Genomic DNA, 20,988 nt, shown 5'->3' on the forward strand with positions numbered 1-20,988 from the left:
ATTATTTAAGATAATTGAGAATTTGACCACTCTGCCCCAAGGCAGACCAAACATGAGAGAATTGGAAATAGGCTGTGAGGCTTTTGCGAATTTTTTTGCAGATAAAATCTCGTTGCTCCGCCAGGACCTTCCTGCCACATTGGATGCAGTACAAGAACCCGGGGCTCTGTGCCTGTCTTCTGATGTTATCTTGGATCACTTCGACGCGCTTAGTCTTGGGGAAGTCGACGAAATCCTCTCAACTGTACGCCCTACAACTTGCGACCTTGACCCATGCCCCTCCTGGCTAATTAAATCTTGCCAGAGGGAGCTTAGATATCCTGTGCGGGATATCATAAATAGATCCCTCTTGGAAGGGCAGTTTCCAACATCTTTGAAAGAGGCCATGGTCCGCCCTCTCCTAAAAAAGAGTACAGCAGATCCGGCCGAATTGGCGAACTACCGACCGGTCTCGAACCTACCATTCTTAGGTAAGGTTATAGAGAGGGCAGTGGCGTCACAGTTGCAGAGTTTTTTGGATGACACTTCCGCCTTAAACTCCCACCAGTCCGGCTTTCGTCCGGGTTATGGGACGGAGACAGTGCTGGTCGCCTTGGTAGATGACCTCCAGCGGCATCTGGATCGAGGCGGCGTGGCGGTGCTGATACTGCTAGATCTGTCGGCCGCATTTGATACGGTCGATCATCAGCTACTGGCCCGCCGGCTCGCCGACGCAGGGATTAGGGGATTGGCCTCACAGTGGCTTTCCTCCTTCCTTGATGGACGGGGACAAAGGGTGGCCATTGGGGGGGAGCTGTCCCGGAGGCACCCACTAGTGTGTGGGGTGCCACAAGGGGCAGTTCTCTCCCCGATGCTATTTAACATCTACATGCGCCCCCTTGCCCAGATTGCCCGGAGGTTTGGGCTTGGGTGCCATCAATATGCTGATGACACCCAGCTCTATCTACTAATGGATGGCCGGCCTGGCTCCGTCCCAGAAAGCCTGGACTTAGCACTGCAAGCCGTGGCAGGTTGGCTCAGACTGAGCGGGCTGAAGTTGAATCCAACGAAGACAGAGGTCCTTTGCTTGGGTCGCGGTGCCCTGGGAAGGGAAATCCCCTTGCCAGTCCTTGACGGTGTGCAGCTGGAAGCAGCCCATAAGGTCAAGAGCCTGGGGGTTCTTCTGGAGCCTTCACTATCAATGGAGGCACAGATAGCGGCCGCTGCCAAGTCCACGTTTTTTCATCTTCGACGGGCGAAGCAGTTGGCCCCCTTCCTGGAGCGCCGTGACCTAGCAATGGTGATCCATGCTACGGTCACCTCGAGACTGGACTACTGCAACGCCCTCTACATGGGGCTGCCCCTGTGCCGAACTCGGTGGCTGCAGCTGGTGCAGAACGCGGCGGCTAGGCTGTTGCTGGGGCTCCCAAGGTGGGAGCACATACAGCCGGGGCTATGCGGACTGCACTGGCTGCCAGTGGCATACCGAGTTCGCTACAAGGTTCTGGTCATTACCTTTAAAGCCCTATATGGCCGAGGACCTACCTACCTGAGGGACCGTCTCTCCCCATATGAGCCCCAGAGAGCGCTGAGGTCAGCTGGAAAAAACCAGCTGAATGTCCCTGGGCCAAGGGAGGCCAGATTGAAGGCCACCCGGGATCGGGCCTTCTCTGTCGCAGCTCCACTGCTGTGGAATCAACTCCCTGAGGAGGTGCGGGCCCTACGATGCTTAGATCAATTCCGTAGGGCCTGTAAGACCCACCTTTTCAAGATGGCCTTCAACTAGTGACAAAGCTAGGAAATGCTGCTGAGAATGCTGTTAATCACTGAATTCCACTGAAGATCTAATGTTTATAACGCCATATTGTTAAATGTTAATTGTTAAATGTTAATTTTAATAATTTATAATTTGTTTTAACCATGTTTTTTATAAGTATAACGGATGTATAGTGAATTTTATGTTGTGAACCGCCCTGAGCTTGCTTCGGCGGGGAGGGCGGGATAGAGATAAAAATTATTATTATTATTATTATAAATGTCAAGACAGTGTGCGTTTGCAATAAAAAAGGCCAACGCCATGCTGGGAATTATTAGGAAGGGAATTGAAAACAAATCAGCCAGTATCATAATGCCCCTGTATAAATCGATGGTGCAGTCTCATTTGGAGTACTGTGTGCAGTTCTGGTCGCCGCACCTCAAAAAGGATATTATAGCATTGGAGAAAGTTCAGTAAAGGGCAACTAGAATGATTAAAGGGCTGGAACACCTTCCCTATGAAGAAAAGTTGAAACGCTTAGGGCTCTTTAGCGTGGAGAAACGTCGACTGAGGGGTGACATGATAGAGGTTTACAAGATAATGCATGGGATGGAGAAAGTAGAGAAAGAAGTACTTTTCTCCCTTTCTCACAATACAAGAACTCGTGGGCATTCGATGAAATTGCTGAGCAGACAGGTTAAAACAGATAAAAGGAAGTACTTCTTCACCCAAAGGGTGATTAGCATGTGGAATTCACTGCCACAGGAGGTGGTGGCGGCCACAAGCATGGCCACCTTCAAGAGGGGGTTAGATAAAAATATGGAGCAGAGGTCCATCAGTGGCTATTAGCCACAGTGTGTGTGTGTGTGTGTGTGTGTGTGTGTGTGTGTGTATATTTGGCCGCTGTGTGACACAGAATGTTGGACTAGATGGGCCATTGGTCTGATCTAACATGGCTTCTCTTATGTTCTTATGGCCACCTGACAGCAATGAGGATCCTGTGAATTTAGGGGGAGGTGTTCGTGAGTTTCCTGCATTGTGCAGGGGTTGGACTAGATGACCCTGGAGGTCCCTTCCAACTCTAGGATTCCTGAACTTGAGAGGGGTTCCTCAGTGGAAAAGGCTTCCTCGAGAGGTGGTGGGCTCTCCTTCCTTGGAGGTTATTTCACAGAGGCTAGATGGCCATCTGACAGCAATGAGGATCCTGTAAATTTAGGGGGAGGTGTTTGTGAGTTTCCTGCATGGTGCAGGAAAACTCTTACGGAAGACCCCTACAGAGGACAAGGTGATCATCCTTGGCGACTTCAATGCCAGAGTAGGTAAAGACTCGGAAGCCTGGAAAGGAGTACTTGGCAAACACGGCATTGGCAACTGCAATGACAACGGGCGCCTCCTGCTAGAATTCTGCATGGAGCACCAGCTCACCATCACCAACACTATCTTCCAGCAGAAGAACAGTCTGAAGACAACCTGGATGCACCCACGGTCCAAGCACTGGCACCTTATCGACTACATTCTGGTGCGCCAGAGAGACCTTCGAGATGTCTTACACACCCGAGTAATGCCCAGTGCAGAATGTCATACGGATCATCGTCTTGTACACTGCAATCTCCGTCTTCACTTTAAACCCACACCCAGGAGAGGAGGACCCCAGTTGCCCCACAGACCCTTCTCCAGAAGCACTCTGGGAACACCTAAAAACTACCGTTCTGCAGATCTCTGAAGAAGTCCTCGGGTTCTCCACAAGGAAGAACAAGGACTGGTTTGATGAGAACAATCAAGAGATCCGAGAATTACTGGCAAAAAAGAGATCTGCCTACCAAGCACATCTTGCTCAGCCCTCCTGTCCTGGGAAAAAAGTAACCTTTCGCGCTGCATGTAGCAACCTCCAGCGCAAGCTTCGAGACATTCAGAACGATTGGTGGACCAAGCTTGCAGAGAGAACCCAGCTGTGTGCAGACACTGGTGATTTAAGAGGGTTCTACGAAGCCCTGAAGGCAGTATATGGTCCATCATATCAGGCTCAGAGTCCCTTGCATAGTGCAGACGGCCAAGTGCTCCTCACAGACAAGGCATCCAAACTGAACCGGTGGTCGAAGTATTTTCAGGTTCTCTTCAGTGCCAACCGCGTAGTTCAAGATTCAGCAATCCACCTCACCCCACTTCAACCAGTGAAAACAGAGTTGGATGAGATCCCCACCCTAGAAGAGACTGTTAAAGCCATCAAGCAACTGAAAAGTGGCAAGGCAGCAGGAGTTGATGGAATTCCACCAGAGATCTGGAAGCATGGGGGCACAGTACTACATAGCTCACTTCACAAAGTACTTGTCACCTGCTGGGAACAAGGCAAATTACCACAGGACTTTCGCGATGCAATCATCATCACCCTATACAAGAACAAAGGGGAAAAGTCAGACTGCTCCAACTACCGTGGGATAACCCTGCTCTCCATCGCAGGCAAAATCCTTGCCAGAATACTCCTGAACAGACTGGTGCCCACCACTGCAGAAGAACTCCTCCCAGAGAGCCAGTGCGGCTTCAGAGCTAACAGGAGCACCACCGACATGGTGTTTGTTCTCAGGCAGCTCCAAGAGAAATGCAGGGAACAGAACAAGGCTCTGTATGTAACTTTTGTCGACCTTACCAAAGCTTTCGATACCGTTAGCAGGAAAGGCCTGTTGCAAATCTTGGAACGTTTAGGATGTCCCCCAAGGTTCCTCAGCATGATCATCCAGCTACACGAAGACCAGCGAGGCCAAGTCAGACACTGCAACGACCTCTTGGAGCCCTTCCCAATAGGCACAGGTGTAAAGCAAGGCTGCGTTCTCGCGCCAACTCTCTTTGCGATCTTCTTTAGCATGATGCTTCAAAGAGCCGCGGTAGATCTAGATGATGACGATGATGTCTACATCCGCTATCGCACCGATGGCAGCCTGTTCAACCTGAGGCGACTAAAGGCCCACTCCAAGTCAATGGAAAAACTCATCCGAGAGCTACTGTTTGCTGATGATGCTGCACTCGTCTCCCACTCGGTATCAGCTCTGCAGCATATGACGTCCTGCTTTGCAGAGGCTGCCAAGCTATTCGGCCTAGAAGTTAGTCTGAAGAAGACAGAAGTTCTCCACCAGCCTGCACCCCAGGAAGATTATCACCCTCCCTGCATCACTGTGGGTGAATCAGTTCTGAAGACAGTCCAGCAGTTCAGCTACCTGGGGTGCATCATCTCCTCAGATGCCAAGATGGACAAGGAGATTGACAACAGGCTGGCAAAGGCAAACTGTGCATTTGGCCGACTGCACAAAAGAGTGTGGAGCAACAAGCATCTGAAAAAAGGCACAAAGATCAATGTTTACAAAGCGGTTGTGATGACAACCCTCATCTACGGCTCCGAATCGTGGGTTTTATACCGTCATCACCTGCGACTCCTCGAGCGCTTTCATCAGCGCTGCCTTCGCACCATCCTCAACATCCACTGGAGTGACTTTGTGACCAACACTGAAGTCCTCAAGCGGGCGGAGGTTACCAGCATCGAGGCACTGCTGTTGAAGACGCAGCTGAGCTGGGCAGGGCATATTTCTAGGATGGAAAACCACCGCCTTCCCAAGATTGCCCTGTATGGCGAACTCTCCACCGGCCATCGAAATAGAGGGGCACCAAAGAAGAGGTACAAGGACTCCTTGAAGAAATCCCTTGGCACCTGTCGCACAACCATCACCAGTGGTCTGACCTAGCCTCAGATCGCAAAGCATGGAGGCACACCATCCACCAGGCTGTCTCTTCCTTTGAGGACGCACGCATAGCTGGTCTTGAGGACAAAAGGAGATTGAGGAAGAATCGCACTGCTACAGCACCAACCCCAAATCAGACTTTTCCCTGCAGCCACTGTGGCCGGATCTGCCTGTCCCGCATTGGTCTTGTCAGCCACCAGCGAGCCTGCAGCAGACGTGGACTATTGCACCCTTCTTAAATCTTCGTTCACAAAGCCAAGCCGAGAGAGAGAGAGAGAGAGAGAGAGAGCGCAGGGGTTGGACTAGATGACCCTGGAGGTCCCTTCCAACTCTAGGATTCCTGAACTTGGGAGGGGTTCCTCAGTGGAAAAGTCTTCCTCGAGAGGTGGTGGACTCTCCTTCCTTGGAGGTTTTTTCACAGAGGCTAGATGGCCACCTGACAGCAATGAGGATCCTGTGAATTTAGGGGGAGGTGTTTGTGAGTTTCCTGCATTGTGCAGGGGTTGGACTAGATGACCCTGGAGGTCCCTTCCAACTCTAGGATTCCTGAACTTGGGAGGGGTTCCTCAGTGGAAAAGTCTTCCTCGAGAGGTGGTGGGCTCTCCTTCCTTGGAGGTTTTTTCACAGAGTCTAGATGGCCATCTGACAGCAATGAGGATCCTGTAAATTTAGGGGGAGGTGTTTGTGAGTTTCCTGCATGGTGCAGGAGGCTGGACTAGATGACCCTGGAGATCCCTTCCAACTCTAGGATTCCTGACGGTTAGAGCGGTTCCTCAGTGGAACAGGCTTCCTCGAGAGGTGGTGGGCTCTCCTTCCTTGGAGGTTTTTCCACAGAGGCTAGATGGCCACCTGACAGCAATGAGGATCCTGAGAATTTAGGGGGAGGTGTTTGTGAGTTTCCTGCATTGTGCAGGGGTTGGACTAGATGACTCTGGAGGTCCCTTCCGACTCTAGGATTCCTGAACTTGAGAGGGGTTCCTCAGTGGAAAAGGCTTCCTCGAGAGGTGGTGGGCTCTCCTTCCTTGGAGGTTTTTTCACAGAGTCTAGATGGCCATCTGACAGCAATGAGGATCCTGTAAATTTAGGGGGAGGTGTTTGTGAGTTTCCTGCATGGTGCAGGAGGCTGGACTAGATGACCCTGGAGATCCCTTCCAACTCTAGGATTCCTGATGGTTAGAGCGGTTCCTCAGTGGAACAGGCTTCCTCCTTGAGAGGTGGTCGGCTCTCCTTCCTTGGAGGTTTTTCCATAGAGGCTAGATGTCCACCTGACAGCAATGAGGAGCCTGTGAATTTAGGGGGAGGTGTTTGCGAGTTTCCTGCATGGTGCAGGGGTTGGACTAGATGACCCTGGAGGTCCCTTCCAACTCTAGGATTTTGTGTCAGAGGACTTCCGTGGAGATGTCAGCAACATCCTCAGTTGCTTTGGGGTATTGCAACTTTTGCCTTCATGCACTCTGATGTCCACTATTACCACTGTTCTGCATTCTTGATGCTAGCCCACCTCTCCAAGGGGCCAGAGGCGAATCCAGGTGTGATGAAACGCAGGGGGAGCCAAACAGGGACCGAGGCAAGCAAAGATGCCTCGCAAAGGCAGCCAATCAGGGTGGGGAAGGCTGAAACCCCCCAGGAAAGCCCCCCCTCCACGGGCTGGACATCATCACGCCCCAGCTTGACTCTTTCCCCCCAAGTCTCCCCCTAGACATTTCTGGGGGCTCCCAAAGCCTCCGCCTCCCCCCTCCCTCCTCTTCTCCATGGGGCTGCTGCAAGAGGGGAGAGGCTCTGGCAGGGAGGGGGGTCCAGGTCCCTTTTCCAGAAGCCCCCGGGCTCTGCCTCCTCCCCTCCCCAGGAATATTGGCCCAAACTCCCCCACCCCAGGCAGGCCACTTTCTGGCTGGCTGAATTGGGGCTCCGGCGTCCTCTTCTTTCCAAGGCGTAGGGTTGCCAATCCCCAGGTGGGGGCAGGGGATCCCACAGTTTGGAGGCCCTCCCCCCGCTTCAGGGGAGGGAAATGTCTGCTGGGCACTCCATTATTCCCTATGGAGACCGATTCCCATAGGGGTTAATGGAAAATTGATCTGCTGTTATCTGGGACTCTGGGGGAGCTGTATTTTGAGATACAGGCACCAAATTTTCAGCATGGCATCCAATGCTTCTCCTCAAAATACCCTCCAAGTTCCAAAAGGATTGGACCAGAGGGCCCCGTTCTATGAACCCCCAAAGAAAGTGCGCCTATCCTTTATTATTTCCAGCGGAGGAAAGGCATTTAAAAGCAGCGTGGTCCCTATAAATGGGACTGCGAGAACTCCCTTTGGAGCTCAGTTATATTTGTCACAACCTTGCCCCTGGCTCCACCCCCAAAGTCTCCCGGCTCCACCCCCAAAGTCCCCATTTATTTCTTTGATTGGACTTGGCAACGCTACCAAGGCGGGTTGCGGGGGGGTGCAGAGAAAGCGATGCATCTTCTGACCCTCATCTGTTTCCGAAGGAGACTCCCTTCAGCAGAGTTACTCCCGAGCAGCCCCATAGAGCAACAAGGCAGCCGGGCTGCAGCTCCTTTCCCCTTCCTCTGCAGCACCCAAAGGGTTAAGCCCTCCGAGCTGCTGGCTAGAGAGGCCGTGCAATGGGGGGGGGCGGGGGAGGGGTTTGCATTTGCAGGGTGGAGGAGGGCTGCAGAGGAAGCTGCAGCCGGATCCTGGGAAGGTCTCCTTAGAAGTAAGTCAGGGGGGGGAAGCTTCATCATCATCAACTACTAACTCCCAGGAAGTTGCTGGACATGGGGGGGTGGGGTTGGATCCCAGAAAAGGCCCAGTTTGCACCCAGGGGAGGCAAATCTAGATTCTGCCCCCCCTCCCAACTCAGAACCACTGATCATAAGCACATAAGAGAAGCCACGTTGGATCAGGCCAATGGTCCATCCAGTCCAACACTCTGTGTCACACAGTGACCAACACACACACACATATACACACACACACACACACACACACTGTGGCTAATAGCCACTGATGGACCTCTGCTCCATATTTTTATCCAATCCCCTCTTAAAGCTGGCTATGCTTGTAGCCGCCACCACCTCCTGTGGCAGTGAATTCCACGTTAATCATCCTTTGGGTGAAGAAGGACTTCCTTTTATCCGTTTTAACCCGACTGCTCAGCAATTTCATCGAATGCCCACGAGTTCTTGTATTGTGAGAAAGGGAGAAAAGTACTTCTTTCTCTACTTTCTCCATCCCATGCATGATCTTGTAAACCTCTATCATGTCACCCCTCAGTCGGTTTCTCCACGCTAAAGAGCCCTAAGCGTTTTAACCTTTCTTCATAGGGAAAGTGTTCCAACCCTTTAATCATTCTAGTTGCCCTTTTCTGCACTTTTTCCAGTGCTATAATATCCTTTTTGAGGTGCGGTGACCAGAATTGCACACAGTATTCCAAATGAGACCGCACCATCGATTTATACAGGGGCATTATGATACTGGCTGATTTGTTTTCAATTCCCTTCCTAATAATTCCCAGCATGGCGTTGGCCTTTTTTATTGCAATCGCACACTGTCTTGACATTTTCAGTGAATTATCTACCACGACCCCAAGATCTCTCTCTTGGTTCTCTGACAGTTCATACCACATCAACTTGTAGTTGTAGCTGGGATTCTTGGCTCCAATATGCATTACTTTGCACTTGGCCACATTGAACCGCATCTGCCACGTTGACGCCCACTCACCCAGCCTCAACATGTCCCTTTGGAGTTCCTCACAATCCTCTCTGGTTCTCACCACCCTGAACAATTTAGTGTCATCTAAATTAGTGGGTCAAAAAGAGATGAATTGTTCCTATGACTTAAAGGTGCTCTTATGGCTGAAGAGGCAGCTTCTGGCAGAATTCTGTGCAGACAGTCCCCCCCCCCCACAAAAAAACCCCCAAGGTGGGCAAAAGATGGGGAAAGTGTGTTTGTGTGTGTGTGGGGGGGGGATTCTGTTGCTAAGGTTTAAAAACATCTGGATAATTGCACTTAAAGTGAAATCATGATTTGACAATTGCTGTAGAATTGGGAAGCATTTTCATGGAGCAGAAGTCCATCAGTGGCTGTTAGCCACAGCATATGGTTGGAACTCTCTGTCTGGAGCTCTGTATTCTTGGTGCTTGGGGCGGCGGGTGGGGGGACAACTGTGGTAGGACTTCTGGAGTGCTGGCCCCACTGATGGAGCTCCTGAAATAATAAAAATAGAGAATCGAACCCACAGAACTAAGAAATAAAGGGTGATCGATAGGGACAAGAATAGCACAATATTCATCTGATCCTGAACTCTGGAATCCATGTTGGGGGGGGAGACATTGCCAATCCTGTGAATTTTGAGGGAGAGATTTGTGAATTTCTTGCATTATTTTGCAGGCTGATGACTGGATGTCCCTTCAGGGTGGTGTTCAGGGTGGTAAATAGGGGAGGTAAATTGTTCAGGGTGGTGAGAACCAGAGAGGATTGTGAGGCACTCCAAAGGGATCTGTTGAGGCTGGGTGAGTGGGCATCAACGTGGCGGATGCGGTTCAATGTGGCCAAGTGCAAAGTAATGCACATTGGGGCCAAGAATCTCAGCTACAAATACAAGTTGATGGGGTGTGAACTGGCAGAGACTGACCAAGAGAAAGATCTTGGGGTTGTGGTAGACAACTCACTGAAAATGTCAAGACAGTGTGCGGTTGCAACAAAAAAGGCCAACACCATGCTGGGAATTATTAGGAAGGGAATTCCGCAGAGTCTCTCACCTCCCCCGGCCCCCCTTCCTTCCAGCAGCCCTGGAGCCCTTACTGGGAGAGGCTTCAGGAGGTGGACTGAGCCCCATTCCCCAAGCAAAACACACCCCGGGCACAATTCCCAGTCTATGCCAGCACCAGCAGGGCACGGGGGTGGCTTTGGGTGGGCAGATCTCCTGGCATACTTAGTAGCCACCAAGGGCTGGGCTTTGGCTTGTTCCCAAACAGGCTGGACTCTGGAAAAGGGCCCTTCTGTCAGGGGTAGTTGCCCCCCCCCACATGGTGCTCAGTCAGAGTTCTCATCTAACACTTCAGGCCTTTGGAAGAGATGCTTGAGATGGTAAAGGGGTCGCCAGTTCCTCTGGTCCTTTGGGGGCTCTGGTTGGCTTTAGGGATTAGGCCCCTGGACAGACGGAGCCAAAGGAATGAGAGCCTCAGCTTTTAACATCTCTAAAAAGCCCAACAGAGACACTTAATCACAAGAAGCACTTTTGTTCTGATCCACCTAAGCATATGACGGTTTGTGATGTTGGGGGTGTATCTCCCTTCTCATTTATCTCTCCTTCCCCCCAGAGAGAAGCCTCTTCAGAGACAAGTGAACGAAGGCATCTTTCCACAGATGGAGGTGACTCAAGAGAAGGGGCAGGAGATGGAAGAGCAGGACCCAGAAGGAGCTGGGACTGGCAAGAGAGCAAGCAAAGGGCCCCTTCCCCTCCAAACTGGGAGTGGTGCTGAATTCTGGGAAAGGGCTGGGCCAGAGACCCTGGCTGAGGACACCATGACCTCAGATGTACTCAGCCAACACTTCCAGCAGTTCCGCTACCATGAGGCCGATGGGCCCCGAGAGGTTTGCAGCCAGCTCCATGGACTTTGCAGCCAGTGGCTGGAGCCGGAGAGGCACACCAAGAAGCAGATCGTGGACCTGGTGATCCTGGAGCAGTTCCTGACTCTCCTGCCCCAGGAAATGCAGGGCTGGGTCAGAGGATGTGGGCCGGAGACCAGTTCCCAGGCGGTGGCCCTGGCCGAAGGTTTCCTCCTGAGCCAGGCAGAGGAGAAGAGGCAGGCAGAACAGGTGAGGAGATTCCCTCCAGGTATGTTCAGTTCAAGCAACAATATCCGGCCATCTCCTAAAACAGGGGTGTCAAACAAGCAACCCTGGGGCCGTTTCAGGCTCCCAGAAAGCTCCTTTCGGGCTCACAAGCAACTGGCGGTCGTCTGCTTCCTTCTTCCTCTCTCTTGCTTCCTTCCAATTATCAGAGACTGTTAAATAAAATCTTGCAAGAGTGCTAATCTTTTAAGCATGTTTAAATTGTGTTTTTGTTTTAATTGTGTTTCTCTGTGTCTTTTATTAAGTTTATGTCTCCACTACATTTTAGGACACGCCATGGCCAGCCCAACAAGACCTCACTTATATCAAATCCGGCCCCCATAGCAGATGAGTTCAACACCCCCGTCCTAAAATACCCCTGAGAGATATTTGTCCAAGTGTTAATAATCCCAATGGGAGATTTAGCAGTGACTGTTGTGAGGAGAGGAGGGGAAGGAGATTGTAGGCTGGTCTGAGACTACAAGAGAAGGGTAGGGAATAATCCTTCCTTCCTTCCTTCCTTCCTTCCTTCCTTCCTTCCTTCCTTCCTTCCTTCCTTCCTTCCTTCCTTCCTTCCTTCCTTCCTTCCTTCCTTCCTTCCTTCCTTCCTTCCTTCCTTCCTCAGCCTCTTCTACTAGAGAATTTCTTCTCCCTCCAGATAACCCACCAGGTCTGCTGACGGAAGGGTGCAGAGTCTGGGAGTGGGGCAGGATCCATTCCTTGGTCTTTTTCCATTCCATCTCTTACTCCCCTCCCTCCCTGCTTTTTCAGATGTGGGCCCCATCTGTGAAGATAGAAGCTGCGTTCCCTGAGGCAGAAGGAGCTTCCTTGGAGCAAGGGCAGAGGGCGCAGGCCATGGAGCGTGCCCAAGATGCCCTCCCCTGTGGTAAGGTCTCTTTGTGCCTGGGTGTGATTGGGGCACCCTGTAAATTTGATGGGTGAAGAGTTCAGGCTAGGGGAAATAATCAAACTCTTCACAAAACACAGAGTGAATTTGTGGCACTCAGTCTCTACCAACTGTGATTCCTCTCAAAGGGGATTAGACAAGTTCATGGAAGGCAGTTCTTCACATTAATTAAAATATTCATCTCTTGCCCTCCTTCCATTCTACCCAGTGAAGAAAGGGAGACTCCCCTCCAGCGTCTTACATTTCAAGTTTTTATTGAGTTTAGATAAAAGGGAAAAGGAAACAGAGGGAAAAATACAAAGAAAAAAAATAAAATATACACACTACAGTTATTTCTACTGCAGAAAAAGCTACAAGATTCATTATACTTGCAAGCCTCCATGTTTTAGCCAAATATTACCATTAAAATCTACAAGCGTTTTGTGACCTTCTTGTAGGGTTGCCAAGTCCAATTCAAGAAATATCTGGGGACTTTGGGGGTGGAGCCAGGAGACATCGGGGCAGAGCCAGGAACAAGGGTGTGACAAGCATAGTTGAACTCTAAGGGAGTTCTGGCCATCACATTTAAAGGGACAGCACACCTTTTTAAATGTCTTCCTTCCATAGAAAATAATGAAGGATAGGGGCATCTTCTTTTGGAGCTCATAGAATTGGACCCCCTGGTCCAATCGTTTTGAAACTTGGTGGGTACTTTGGGGAGAGGCACTAAATACTATACTGAAAATTTGGTGCCTCTTCCTCAAAAAACAGCTCCCTCAGAGCCCCTGAAACCTCCAGATCAATTCCCCATTATACCCTATGAGAATCGATCTCCACATAGGGAATAATGAAGTGCTCAGCAGAGGTTTCCCTCCCCCTTTCCACCCTGTTTCTGGCGACTCTGAAGTGAGGGATTGGCCTCTCTACTCACAAGTTGCTGCCAACTTCTTCACAGACACCCCATCCCAAGAGGAAGCCTTTCAATCAGGGACTGAAGCCTCCGGAGGTGAAAAGGCACATGGTCCTGTGGGGGCGGGGCTTTTCCCTGCCGGCCAGCTGACTGGGGGCGGGAAGGAGCCTGGGAAAGCAGAAGAACCCCCGCTGGAATCTGGGGATTGGCAAACCTACCTTCTTGTGATTTCTTACAGTTGTGTTAATCAAATCATAATTCATATCCATTTATCCAACAGAAATAACAAGCAAAATAATTAAAAACAAGAGAAAAGAAAAATAAAAGGGGGGAAATGAACAAAAAATTTAAACCTGTCATACAAGCTTGTTTACTACCAAAAGATAGGGTAACTTCACAATACAACCATATAAATGTCTATATTAATAAAAGTAATTTTCAAACTAAATCTCCAAGATTATAAAACACATCTGCTCTCTAAGGTGCCATAAATTGACAACAATAAAATATACACTTAAAAAGTTATTCAAAATTGATTAAACCTTATTGGAGACAATATATACCCAAATACCATAGTACTTATAGAAAGGGAAGAGAGAACAAGAAATCCTAATCTGCCATACAAGCTTGTTTACTACCCAAGGAAGAGAGAATACAAACTCCACTAAATTACTTTACCCAAATTAAATAAGAAAAATCACTAAAACAATTCTTCACATGATTAAAAGTTCCTCTAAATTACTGTATGCTGATGGTGAGACATGTATTTTAAAAACTATTCAAATTGATTTGAATTATTAGGGACAATACATACCCAATTTTCATACCATATGTAGAAGAAGAAGGTAAAAAAGAAAACACATTCAAAAATATGCAGAAACAAAAATACTACAAAATTATGAGCTCGGCTTCTTGTTTGTGAGATTGTAAGTAGCTTTACACTTCTAGATTCACTGGGGATTTAGCCTATAAAAAAGTGAAATATAAAATATCTCTTTACCTATTTACCTATTTAAAATATTTAATTCTCTGTTATTTATTATTAAATATTATTTTGTCCTTTTAATATTTTCTCTCCAGTGTACCTTAAGTTTTAAAAGCTCCCATCTTCATAAAAACACTTATAAAACCTTCCCTGTATTTTTAAAATCACCAGTTCCTAAACTCCAACCAATTTACCACCCAATACCCTGTTTTAAATTTACTGTCGATATAAAACTACAAATCCCCTGATTTAAGCTTTTATTTATATGATCCAATTGAAAAATTTAAGAAAAAATTAATGAGAAAAAGTCCAAATAAAGAACCCAGAATTCATGGAACTTTCTTTTTAAAAGCCTTCCAAGTTGGAGTCTGCCATAAAACTGAGTTTTTGTTGAATCTTCAGTTCGGCAAGAAATGTTGAAGCCAGAACAAAGTCAGTCCCCTTTGTATTAATCTTGATAGGTTGTAGTTTCCATTTCTCCTGTAAAACTGCGTATGTCACCTCCATTTTGACTTCACACAAGACATTTTCAGACACTTGTTTATTCATTTTCCCCGGCTCATTAGAAAAATCTTGAACACCTTGATCTGTCTGCTCTTGTATAGTTTCAACTTCATTGCATTTCACCAAAAACTGTTGCACCCGATCTATTATCAGCTCTTTTGAGAGACCGATTCCTACTTTTACAGAATATATGGTATCCATAAAGTCCTTTAGATCATCCGTTTTTGCTTGCTGCGCCATCTTCCCCACAAAACAGTTCAGTCCAATAGTAAAAGCTGAGTAATAGCTCAAAATCCCAAATTTAGAAATCCTTCCAGATCTCCACGTAAAAGATATTTTTCTCTTACATTCCAGTTTAAATCAGTTCAATCCCGATAAATCATCAAACACACTTCTCTCACTTAAGGTCACAGTCTGCCTTTGTTCAAGTTGTGATATGATATGTCCATAATCCAATTAATACTTGTTCAGTTTTAAACGGAATCTGTCCAAATATGTATGTTCTTTCCTTTTCGAAGCCGCTCATATGGGAGGGGGAAGTTCTTCCAAATGTTGAGCCGGAAACTCTTTTGATCTTGAAGTCGAGTCTCCCAGCTGAGAGACACCCTCCCCAGCTGCCAGATTCAAAAGTGGCTGTCAGGAGCAGGTCTGCAGCCGCTCTTAACACCAAGATGCCAAGAGGCAGAGAGCCTCCAACTTCTGAAGCAACAGAGCTCTGAAAAACACTTTCTTGAGGCCAACAATAACGGAAAATGTTGGCTTCTGTAACTGCTTATAGGGACATCTAATGGGCTGCTGTGGGGTGGGGAGGGCAGGGTGTGGCATGGCACCCCCCAGGGGCTGTGGGGTGCAGCTTGTGGCAGATTTGATGTTGTGCTGTTGCATCTGGCTGAAAACCTGGTTGTGAAGTTAGTGTCACGGCTGGGGCCGGGTCAGGCAAAGTCCAGAGGCAGGCCGAGGTCTGTAGCCAGCAAGCAGGAGTGTCCGAGGTGCCAAATCCAAATCGCTGTGCAAGTATCGCAGGTCCGAGGTCCAGAAGCCGAGGTCAGGGAGTCCAGAAGTCAAAAGCCAAAGTCAGGGAGTCAGGAACCAAAGTCAAGCCGGAGTGGATGCTAGAACGTCAGGGAGATGACTAGTTGCTTCCACAAAGCCTCCTCCCAAAGCCCACAGCTATATAGCCCTCTGCTGGCTGTTGCCCATTTGGGCTAATTGCTGGCTCTGGGAGGCAGCCAGGATCCTGTTACAACTCAAGCATCCTTGCTCTTAGGAGGGCCAGAATCCTCTCAAAACTCAGGACTCAGGGAGCGTCTTGCTCGTGAGCGTGCCGCCCTCCTCCGATCCCTGAGGTCCTGACGGAGGCAGTCACGCACACGAGCCACCCGAGAGGGCGAGGCAGGGGGGCTGGGATCTTCTTCAGCAGGAGGCAGGGGTACTGGTGCAGGTGGCAGGGGTACAGTTTCCTTGGCAGACTCGTCTTCCTCTGCAGAGTCCCCAGCACCCATGACAGTTAGCATGCCAACAGACACTCTGAAAACTCATGCATGTTAGCCTTGAGTCTCCCGATGTGCTCAAATCACAGGTGGGCCAAATGTGACAATGACGTGTCACTTGACATTATTTCCATTCCTCTTCCCTCCCACCCTGCCCTGACACAGGACTCCCAGAAGCCTGAATTACGTTGTCAGCTTTTGTAATCCCCAAGGCTCACAGGTCCCTGGTGCTCCTCTTCTGCCTGTCCCAGAATTTAGTAGAAAGTTTTTTAAAATGTGTTCATAGAATCCTAGAGTTGGAAGGGACCTCCAGGGTCATCTGGTCCAACCCCCTGCACAGTGCAGGAAATTCACAAATACTACACACCCACGTTGAGCGTACAGAGGGCGAGGTTTCACAACCCTTGGAAGGGGGTGTGTGAAGCAGGGTCCAAACCAGCAAATGGAATAGAAAGTCCTAGAAAACACCCTTCTTTCCTCCTTTGTTCTCAGGAACAGGCAGTGAAGAGATGCTGTTGAGCCGTGCGTCTTTTCAGATGTGCGGAAGCGGCTGCTGAACCTCCAGCCCAGGTAGGGGATCTGAGCAGGGCAACAGCCTGGGCCCCTCTCCTTTCTCAGGGGGCTTTTGCTCCTGCAGTTTCTAGAAGGATTCCGGGCAAGAGCGGGTCTGCATGCCAGTCCCCAAGTCTTATATCACTTCCAGTGGGCAGTCTCTGCCTGGTGTGGTTTCTGACAATTAAGAAGACGACGACATTGGATTTATATCCTGCCCTCCACTCTGAATCTCAGAGACTCGAGTGCCTCACAATCTCTTTTTATCTTCTCCCCCCATAACAGACACCCTATGAGGTGGGTGGGGCTGAGAGGGCTCTGACAGCAGCTGCCCTTTCAAGGATAACCTTTACCAGAGCTATGGCTGACCCAAGGCCATGCTAGCAGGTGCAAGTGGAGGAGTGGGGAATCAAACCCGGTTCTCCAGAAAAGAGAGCTCTGGCTGACCCAAGGCCATTCCAGCAGCTGCAAGTGGAGGAGTGGGGAATCCAACCCGGTTCTCCCAGATAAGAGAGCTCTGGCTGACCCAAGGCCATTCCAGCAGCTGCAAGGGAGGAGTGGGGAATCAAACCAGGTTCTCCCGATAAGAGAGCTCTGGCTGACCCAGGTCCATTCCAGCAGCTACAAGTGGAGGAGTGGGGAATCAAACCCGGTTCTCCCAGATAAGAGAGCTCTGGCTGACCCAAGGCCATTCCAGCAGCTTGCAAGTGGAGGAGTGGGAATCAAACCCGGTTCTCCAGATAAGAGAGCTCTGGCTGACCCAAGGCCATTCCAGCAGCTGCAAGTGGAGGAGTGGGGAATCCAACCCGGTTCTCCCAGATAAAGAGCTCTGGCTGACCCAATGCTATTCCAGCAGCTGCAGGGGAGGAGTGGGGAATCCAACCCGGTTCTCCCAGATAAGAAGAGCTCTGGGTGACCCAAGGCCATTGCAGCAGGTGCAAGTGGAGGAGTGGGGAATCCAACCCGGTTCTCCCAGATAAGAGAGCTCTGGATGACCCAAGGCCATTGCAGCAGGTGCAAGTGGAGGAGTGGGGGAATCCAACCCGTTCTCCCAGATAAGAGAGCTCTGGCCTGACCCAAGGCCACTCCAGCAGCTGCAAGTGGAGGATTGGGGAATCCAACCCGGTTTCTCCCAGATAAGAGAGCTCTGGATGACCCAAGGCCATTCCAGCAGCTGCAAGTGGAGGAGTGGGGAATCCAACCCGGTTCTCCCAGATAAGAGAGCTCTGGCTGACCCAAGGCTATTCCAGCAGCTGCAAGGGGAGGAGTGGGGAATCCAACCCGGTTCTCCCAGATAAGAGAGCTCTGGATGACCCAAGGCCATTGCAGCAGGTGCAAGTGGAGGAGTGGGGAATCCAACCCGGTTCTCCCAGATAAGAGAGCTCTGGATGACCCAAGGCCATTCCAGGCAGCTGCAAGTGGAGGAGTGGGGAATCCAACCGGTTCTCCAGATAAGAGAGCTCTGGCTGACCCAAGGCTATTCCAGCAGCTGCAAGGGGAGGAGTGGGGAATCCAACCGGTTCTCCCAGGATAAGAGAGCTCTGGATGAACCCAAGGCCATTGCAGCAGGGTGCAAGTGGAGGAGTGGGGAATCCAACCGGTTCTCCCAGATAAGAGAGCTCTGGATGACCCAAGGCCATTCCAGCAGATGCAAGTGGAGGAGTGGGGAATCCAACCCGGTTCTCCCAGATAAGAGAGCTCTGGCTGACCCAAGGCTATTCCAGCAGCTGCAAGGGGAGGAGTGGGGAATCCAACCCGGTTCTCCCAGATAAGAGAGCTCTGGCTGACCCAAGGCCACTCCAGCAGCTGCAAGTGGAGGATTGGGGAATCCAACCCGGTTCTCCCAGATAAGAGAGCTCTGGATGACCCAAGGCCATTCCAGCAGCTGCAAGTGGAGGAGTGGGGAATCCAACCCGGTTCTCCCAGATAAGAGAGCTCTGGCTGACCCAAGGCTATTCCAGCAGCTGCAAGGGGAGGAGTGGGGAATCCAACCCGGTTCTCCCAGATAAGAGAGCTCTGGCTGACCCAAGGCCATTCCAGCAGCTGCAAGTGGAGGAGTGGGGAATCCAACCCGGTTCTCCCAGATAAGAGAGCTCTGGCTGACCCAAGGCCATTGCAGCAGGTGCAAGTGGAGGAGTGGGGAATCAAACCAGGTTCTCCCAGATAAGAGAGCTCTGGCTGACCCAGGGCCATTCCAGCAGCTACAAGTGGAGGAGTGGGGAATCAAACCCGGTTCTCCCAGATAAGAGAGCTCTGGCTGACCCAAGGCCATTCCAGCAGCTGCAAGTGGAGGAGTGGGGAATCAAACCCGGTTCTCCCAGATAAGAGAGCTCTGGCTGACCCAAGGCCATTCCAGCAGCTGCAAGTGGAGGAGTGGGGAATCCAACCCGGTTCTCCCAGATAAGAGAGCTCTGGCTGACCCAAGGCTATTCCAGCAGCTGCAAGGGGAGGAGTGGGGAATCCAACCCGGTTCTCCCAGATAAGAGAGCTCTGGATGACCCAAGGCCATTCCAGCAGCTGCAAGTGGAGGAGTGGGGAATCCAACCCGGTTCTCCCAGATAAGAGAGCTCTGGCTGACCCAAGGCTATTCCAGCAGCTGCAAGGGGAGGAGTGGGGAATCCAACCCGGTTCTCCCAGATAAGAGAGCTCTGGCTGACCCAAGGCTATTCCAGCAGCTGCAAGGGGAGGAGTGGGGAATCCAACCCGGTTCTCCCAGATAAGAGAGCTCTGGCTGACCCAAGGCCATTCCAGCAGCTGCAAGTGGAGGAGTGGGGAATCCAACCCGGTTCTCCCAGATAAGAGAGCTCTGGCTGACCCAAGGCCATTGCAGCAGGTGCAAGTGGAGGAGTGGGGAGTCAAGCCCGGTTCTCCCAGATAAGAGAGCTCTGGCTGACCCAAGGCCACTCCAGCAGCGGCAAGTGGAGGATTGGGGAATCCAACCCGGTTCTCCCAGATAAGAGAGCTCTGGATGACCCAAGGCCATTCCAGCAGCTGCAAGTGGAGGATTGGGGAATCCAACCCGGTTCTCCCAGATAAGAGAGCTCTGGATGACCCAAGGCCATTCCAGCAGCTGCAAGTGGAGGAGTGGGGAATCCAACCCGGTTCTCCCAGATAAGAGAGCTCTGGATGACCCAAGGCCATTCCAGCAGCTGCAAGGGGAGGAGTGAGGAATCAAGCCTGGTTCTCCCAGGTAAGAGAGCTCTGGCTGACCCAAGGCCTTCCCAGCAGCTGCAAGCAGAGGAGTGGGTAATCAAGCCTGGTTCTCCCGGATAAGAGTTTGCACACTTAAGCATTACACCAAACTGGCTCTCATCTGCTTTTTCTTTCAGGGTCCTTTTTCCTTTGAGGAGGTGTCCATCTCTTTCTCTGAGGCTGAGTGGGCCCTGCTAGATCTGGGACAAAGAGCTCTCTACCAGGAAGTCATGCTGGAGAACTATGAGAATGTGGCCTCTCTGGGTAAGGATCTTTCCTAGGTTCCAAAGGTGTGAATTGCTGCCATTGGGATGAATCGTAGAGTTGGAAGGTACCTCCAGGGTCTTCTAGTCTACCCCCCTGCACAATGCAGGAAACTCACAAATACATGAGGCATGTATTAAATGAGGATTAGGCAGGTATTAAAATACTGGACAAGAATACACTGTTTTGAGTCCTGTCCCATCACTTGCCCAGGGGCAAGTGAAGCCAGTGTTGTGGCCATCACCCGGGCCAGAGAAAGCGTCCTGGCCTGAGGCAAAGGTGGGATGAAAGGCCCTCAAAAAGACTCCGGAAGGGGCCAGATCCTCATTTCTCTGTGGCCAGGCTTTTCAACACTCCTTTCCCCTGGATGGGATTACAAACGTCTGCTCAGACTGTGATCTGGAAATGATCCATCCCCCTTATACTGTTTGGGATTGTGGGCTTTGATCTTGACCAGGTTTCTGTCCTTCCAGAAGAATTTCTACTCCTGCTTGGATTTCTCTCCTTCCCCATTTAAGAATTCTCTCTCTGTCACCCTCCCTCTCCACAAAAGAAGCCAGATTTATAAGAAATACTATGAGGGAGACAGACAACAGCTGTGCATCCAATGAAAGGATAGTGAGTTTTTCAAGAGCATCCCAAGCAAGCGTTCCCTTCCCAAATGAGCTCTCAGAGAGTGGGTTTCCTTCACAGTTATCTCAAGGCAACAAGCAAGGAATGCCCAGGGGACTTCTCTGCTTCACTTCTAAGCAGCTCTTTGATTGGTAGAATGATAAAGGCCACTGGGTGAGGCAGGAGGGAGGCCTTCTTGAGGTCTGAAATCTAGAGGTTCGGAAGCTCCTGGGCAAGAGCTCAGCTGTGGCTCTTGAAAGGCCGTGATATCCTTAAATCCTGGCTATTCTGGGGAG

General features: G+C 50.3%; 1 protein-coding gene across 1 annotated transcript in view; it reads left to right on the forward strand.

The window, feature by feature from the left end:
- The first annotated feature begins 6,791 nt into the window (after nt 1-6,791).
- Nucleotides 6,792-20,988, forward strand: part of LOC132572108 (zinc finger protein 436-like) — a 244,086-nt gene continuing 229,889 nt past the window's right edge. Inside the window, exons 1-3 of the mRNA XM_060238904.1 lie at nt 6,792-6,890; nt 10,784-11,282; nt 12,069-12,183. Of these exons, the coding sequence (XP_060094887.1) occupies nt 6,805-6,890; nt 10,784-11,282; nt 12,069-12,183 (700 nt within the window). The 5' untranslated portion in view covers nt 6,792-6,804. The remainder of the gene's footprint in view (nt 6,891-10,783; nt 11,283-12,068; nt 12,184-20,988) is intronic.

This window comes from Heteronotia binoei, chromosome 5 (assembly GCF_032191835.1).
Source record: "Heteronotia binoei isolate CCM8104 ecotype False Entrance Well chromosome 5, APGP_CSIRO_Hbin_v1, whole genome shotgun sequence".
Taxonomy (NCBI): Eukaryota; Metazoa; Chordata; class Lepidosauria; order Squamata; family Gekkonidae; genus Heteronotia; species Heteronotia binoei.